General features: G+C 38.4%; 1 protein-coding gene across 1 annotated transcript; it reads right to left on the bottom strand.

Moving 5' to 3' along the window:
• Positions 1–966: 966 nt before the first annotated feature.
• On the bottom strand, positions 967–1,899 carry LOC126070892 (olfactory receptor 7G2-like). Its single transcript, XM_049875227.1, has one exon. The coding sequence runs from the start codon at positions 1,897–1,899 to the stop codon at positions 967–969; it is 933 nt and encodes a 310-aa protein (XP_049731184.1).
• Between the last annotated feature and the right edge of the window lie 4,460 nt (positions 1,900–6,359).

Here is a 6,359-nt window from a genome sequence, read left to right as displayed (position 1 = left end):
CTTTATTAAAGAAAAAGAAAAGAAAAAAAGGCATGGTCAGCTTTCCGGTATACAATGCCTGTAAGTGATGCAGCCATCTGGTAACCTGGAGGGAAACCTGTCCTAGCACACAGTCAATCAAATATCACAAAGCTAGAGAGGAGCAAAGTCAGCTTCCATACCTATTTTGCACTACTGTTAGTCACTATGGTATATAGCCATTGTAGCAAAAGAATTGAAGGCAAGAACACAGATACTCGTACACCAATGTTCATTGCAGCATATTCACAATAGCCATAAGGCAGAAACAGGCTAAATGCCCGTCAACAGATGAATGGATAAGCAAAATGTCATAATGCAATGGAGTACTACTTGCCATAAACAGAAATAGTCCTGATACATCCTACAACATAGATGAACCTTGAAAACAATATGCTGAATGAAATGTCAGTTACAAAAGGACAAATACTATATGATCCCACATAAATGAAATACCTAGAATAAGCGAGTGTATAGAGACCAAAGTTTATTACTGCTTATCAGGGTCAGTGAGTAAGAAAAAAGAAAGGGAGACTCATTGCTTAGGGACATTGGCTAAGAGTGATGGAAAAATTTAAACATGAATAGTGGTGATGATTGCACAACATGAAGAAGGTAATTAATGTCACTAAATGGCACATGTAAAAAATGTTGAAATGACAAATGTTTCATTACGTATATAGTTACCAAAATAAACATAAATAAATAAATGCTTTAACACGCCTTGCTAATAAGGTAAAAATTGTCACAAGACAGAAGCATGTATAAATAAATAAATATACTCATAAGTAAAAATGCATTTGAATTGATAAACATATAAAGCTTTTTATCATCAAAATGAAAAAAAAAAAAAGACTCTCATTACCACAAAAATGTAACATTCTGATTCCCCCAGTACAATTTCACTATGACTCATCTAGAAGCCCAAGGCTAAGGCAGATAATACAATCATGAAAAAGATGTTCTCCACAGGAGATTCTTCAAGGCTCCCTTCATGTCCCTGTTCCTCAGGCTGTAGATAAATGGGTTTATCATTGGAGGGACCACAGTGTACATCACTGAGGCTACTGCTGTCTTCTTGGAAAAATGAGTAACTGCAGAACTAATGTACACCCCAAAAGCTGTCCCATAGAATAAGAAAACCACTGACAGGTGAGACCCACAGGTGGAGAAAGCTTTATACATTCCACCAGCTGATGGTATTCTCAGAATGGAAGAAACAATTTCAATGTAAGAGAAAATAATCCCAAGGAAAGTAACACCACCCAGTATACTTAGTAAATATGTCAGGATGTTATTGACAAGAGTATTGGAGCAGGCAAGTTTGATGACCAGAGCAAGCTCACAGAAGAAGTGAGGGATTTCCCCGTCTGTGCAGAAGGACAGCCTTAGTATCATCAGACTGTGGAGCAGGGCATCCACCAAACTAATGAACAAGGAGAGGAGAATCAGCAGGCCACAGAGGTAAGAGTTCATGATGACTGTGTACCTCAGTGGTTGGCAGATGGCCACATAGCGGTCATAGGTCATTGCTGCAAGAAGAAAATTTTCCATGCCTGCGAATATCATGAGGAAGCAAACCTGGGTGAGGCAGCCTGTGTAACTGATGGATTTGCTCTGTGTCTGGATGTTCATCAGCATCTTGGGGACCGTGGTGCTGCTGAAACAGATGTCAGTGAAGGACAGGTTGGAGAGGAAAAAGTACATGGGGGTGTGGAGGTGGGAGTCTGAGCTGATGGCCAGGATAATGAGTAGGTTCCCCAACACAGTGACGAGGTGCATGGTCAGGAATAGCCCGAAGAGGAAGGGCTGCAGTTCTGAATCCTCTGAGAGCCCCAGGAGGGAGAATGCTGCTACACCAGTTTGGTTTTCTGATGTCATGTTGTTGATTAGTCTGATGATGGAAGTGATAGGAAAGAGATCTACAAAGATTGCTTATTTTAGAGAAATCCTCACATTTGTATTGTGAAATGAAGTGAACACTACAAATATTTTCTCTGTCTCCTTCCCTCTCCCACTCTTTCCTTTCATCTGCCTCTGTCCCATCCTCTCTACCTTCCTCCCTTCTTCTGTTTTCTATCACTTCTGTTATCATATCAACAAAAACATTTCCATCTGAATAAATACCCAAGTGGTCTCCTTGATTTTGTTCTTGTTGTGTGCCTTGAGTGATATCAGTCTAATAACAGCCCTACAGGACAGAGTAGAACTGGCCCCTAGGGTTTTTCAAGAAGGAGCTGGTGGATTTCAACTGCTGACCTTTTAGTTAGCAGCCAAGCTCTTAAACGCTATGCTACCAGGGCTCTTTGCTTTAAAAGTCTTGAAGTCTCTGACCACGTAGGTAATATCTATGTGTTTATTGAATACTGTTTATCAACATTGTGCCCAGTAATAGGAATGAAATAGAAAAAAGTACATGGTTTTACCTTTGGAATTTTCCAAAGCCTTCAAACTAGCAGAAAAACAAATTCTACATCTGTGTTTTAGAGCAATGGTTCTCAAACTGCTTTTCATCAGAATTAGCTGAAGGGCTTTTTGAGCCCCCACAGAGTATTGGCTTCTGAATTTGGAATCTAAGGCTCTAAATTTGTTCTTTCTAACAAATTCTCAAATGCTATTGCTAATGGCCTGGGGCCACACTTTGAGGGCCACTCTTCTAGAACATCAACCATTATGGCCCATGTACAATCAGCTCATCTGCAGGGAGGAACAGATGTGGTGCACTTCATGAGGAGATGGGGACCTGGCTCACCAGGCTCTGCAGAGGGACTTGGCTAGGAGTTCAAGCCCTTGACTCAATCATTTTCAGTTCTTCCTCAAAATCATACCTTTCAATTTTTTGTTTCCATTTAAAGTCCCATCATTTAAGTTCTTAGTCCTTGTTATTATTGTTCTAATTAATAGCAGTATTATTAGAATGTATAATAATAAATATCATAATTGTCAAAAACTGCTGCCATTACTACTACTAACACTTACTGAGTCCTGACTATTTCAGGAAGTTTTCAGGATTTGCTGTTAGTTATTCTCACAACAGAGATGTGAATTAGGAACTTCTATTTTCCTACATTATATCCATGACCTCAAGTGAAGGTAAAGGAGAAGTGTGGTGAATTTACAGATACAAAGTACATGGTACTCTGGAAAACAGCACTAACAGGATTTGAACTCAGGCTGTGAGATCTTAGAGCATACATCATACCACCACATGATACAACCTCTGTGTAGGGGATGACCAGGCATCCTGAAGGGTCAACAGATTCCATCACTTGCCTTTTGAAAAGTTCCAACTGAATTAAAACCCAAGTGCTTTCCCTGGTATTCAGGGTTATCTAAACTCTGACCACATAGGTAGTGACAGCATCAAAACAGGACCCACACTCAGGAACTGAAGTCAAGACAGAATGTGCTACCTGAAATCTCAAGCTGTTATCCTATTATGTCAATGAGACTCTTTTCTTCCATTTATTTGAAGATGGAAACATTATCTTCATAAATGGTATATACCCATTGTTACAGAGTTGATTCCAAATTACAGCATCCCTATAGAACAGAGTGACACTGCTATATAGTTTCCAAGGCTGAAATCTTTGGGAAAATAGACTGCCACATCATTCCCCCATGGAGAAGCTGATGGGTTGGACAGCCAACCTTTCATTTAGCAACAGAGCTCTTAATCACTGCACCACCAGGGCAACAAGCTGATATGTAGCACATCCTTTTTTCCCAAAACAGAAGAATGGGAGGAAAGAGGAAATGCATGAGTCTTCAAAAACTGGAAAATAAAAAAAGCAACAATTTGTTAGTGTGTCCTAAGCAAAATCCTGACATCTTTGCTTTTTAACACTTTAAAGAGGTTTTTGGCAGCAGATTTGCCCAATGCAATGTCATCTGATTTCCTGACTGCTGCTTCCATGGGCACTGATTGTGGATACAAGTAAAATGAAATCCCTGATAACTTCAACAGTTTCTCTATTCATCATGCTGCTTATTGGTCCAGTTGTGAGGATTTTTGTCTTCTCTTTGTTGAGGTCTAATGCATACCGAAGGCTGTAGTCTTTGATCTCCATCTGTAAGTGCTTCAAGTCCTCTTCAATTCCAGCAAGCAAGGGTGTATCATCTGCATATTGCAGTTTGTTGATGAGTCTTCCTCCAATCCTGATGCCCCATTCTTCTTCATAAAGTTCTGCTTCCAAGATTATTTCCTCAGAATACAGATTGAATTAGCATGGTGAAAAGATAAAACCCTGATGCACACCTTTCTTGATTTTAAACCATGCTGTATGTCCTTGTTCTGTTTGTACAGCTACCTCTCAGTCTATGTACAAGTTCTGCATGAGCACACTTAAGTGTGCTGGAATTCCCATTTTTCACAATGTTATCCGTAATTTGTTACGATCCACACAACTGAATGTCTTTGCATAGTAAATAAAACACAGGTAAACATCTTTCTGGTATTTTCTGCTTTTAGCCAATATCAGCCTGACATCTGCAATGATGTACCTCATTTCAAATTCTCTTCTTCGTTTCACATCCTCTTCTGAATCCTGTTTGAATTTCTGACAGTTCCCTATTGATGAACATGTTACAACCATTTTTTAATTACCTTCAGCAAAATTTTACTTGTGATATTAATGAAATTTTTCAATAATTTCTGTATTCCATTGAATCAACTCTCTTTGCAAAGGGCACAAATATGGATCTCTTCCAGTCAGTTGTCCAGAAATTTATCTTCCAAATTTCTTGGCATAGACAAGCAACCGCTTTCAGCATTAAATCTGTTATTTGAAACATCTCAATTGGTATTCTATCAATTTCCAGAGACTTGTTTTTAACCTATGACTTCAGTGCAGCCTGGACTTCTTCCTTCAGTACAACTGGTTCTGCATCATCTGCTACCTCCTGAGATGGTTGAACATTGATCAATGTTTTTTGGTGTTGTGACTCTGTATTCCTTCCATCTTCTTTTGAGACTTCCCGTGTTGTTCAATATTTTGCCCATAGAATTCTTCAGAATTGCAACTTTATGTCTGAATTCTTTCCTAGTTCTTTCAGCCTGAAAAATGCCAAGCATGTTCTTCCACTTTGGTTTTATATTTCCTGGTCTTTGCACATTTCATTATAATACTTTAATATTTCTTCTTTAGCTGACCTTTGAAATCTTCTGTTCAGCTCTTTTACTTCAACATTTCTTCCATTTGCTTTAGCTACTGAAGTTCAAGAGCAAGATTCAGAGTCTTTTCTTCATCCATTTTGGTCTTTACTTCATTTCCTGTCTTTTTAATGACCTTTTTCTTTCTTAATGCATGATGTCCTTGATGTCATCCACAACTCATCTGGTCTTCAGTCACTGGTGTTTAAAGTCTTAAAAATGAAAAGTGTCACTTTGAGGACAAAGATTCACCTGGTTCAAAGCATGGTATTTTCTATCATCTTATATGCATGGGAAAGATGGACAGTGAATAAGGAAGATTGAAGAAGAATCGATGCATTTGAATTATAGTGTTGGCAAAGAATATTTATAATACCATGGACTTCCAGAAGAATGAACAAATATGTCTTGGAGGGAATACAGCCAGAATTGTCCTTAGAAGTGAGGTAGGTGAAAATTTGTCACACTTACATTGAACATGTTATCTCCAATCCCTGGAGAAGAACATGATGCTTAGTAATGTAGAGGGTCAGTAAAAACAAGAAAGAACCTCAACAAGGTGGATTGACACAGCAGCTGAAGCAATGGGCTCAAGCATAACAAGAATCATGAGGATGGCGCAGTGACTTGTTCTATTGTGCATAGGGTCACTAGGAGTCAGAACTGACTTGTTAGCACCGAACAACAACAACGAGCAGAGCCAAGAATAAGAAAGACACACTCTACCAACACAAACATCTAGGCTGCTTACCGGAGGATCTCAATGGTAGTAGAAAAAGAAGAAAGATTGTCAAGTCAGCCTTAAAGGAGAAAAAAGACACTGAGCAAAGTACAGCTGGACACCTCAAATATTTATGTAGTTGTGGGACTTAAAAAATTCAATCAATACAAGTTGTTCAGCAAGGAGCCTGACATCTGGTCGTTGTGAAGTACTATTTAAGGCTATAGCGATGACTCAATAAGATAATGGAACTTATTTTTAGAAATTCCTGACCTTCCCAAATGCAACAATGTATGAAATAAACACATATAAACTCTTTTCTGTTTGACTGCCACTCACATTTTTACATGTAAATCAATGGAAAAAGAAACCATAGAATTTCAAATTTCAAATGGAATAGAACTCATAATTAATCTCTATTAATAGATTATTACTTTCAGATTTATTTTTTCATTCCTTTCCTCTCTT

This window comes from Elephas maximus, chromosome 3 (genome assembly GCF_024166365.1).
Source record: "Elephas maximus indicus isolate mEleMax1 chromosome 3, mEleMax1 primary haplotype, whole genome shotgun sequence".
Classification (NCBI taxonomy): domain Eukaryota; kingdom Metazoa; phylum Chordata; class Mammalia; order Proboscidea; family Elephantidae; genus Elephas; species Elephas maximus.
This window is presented reverse-complemented; position numbering and strand designations above follow the sequence as displayed.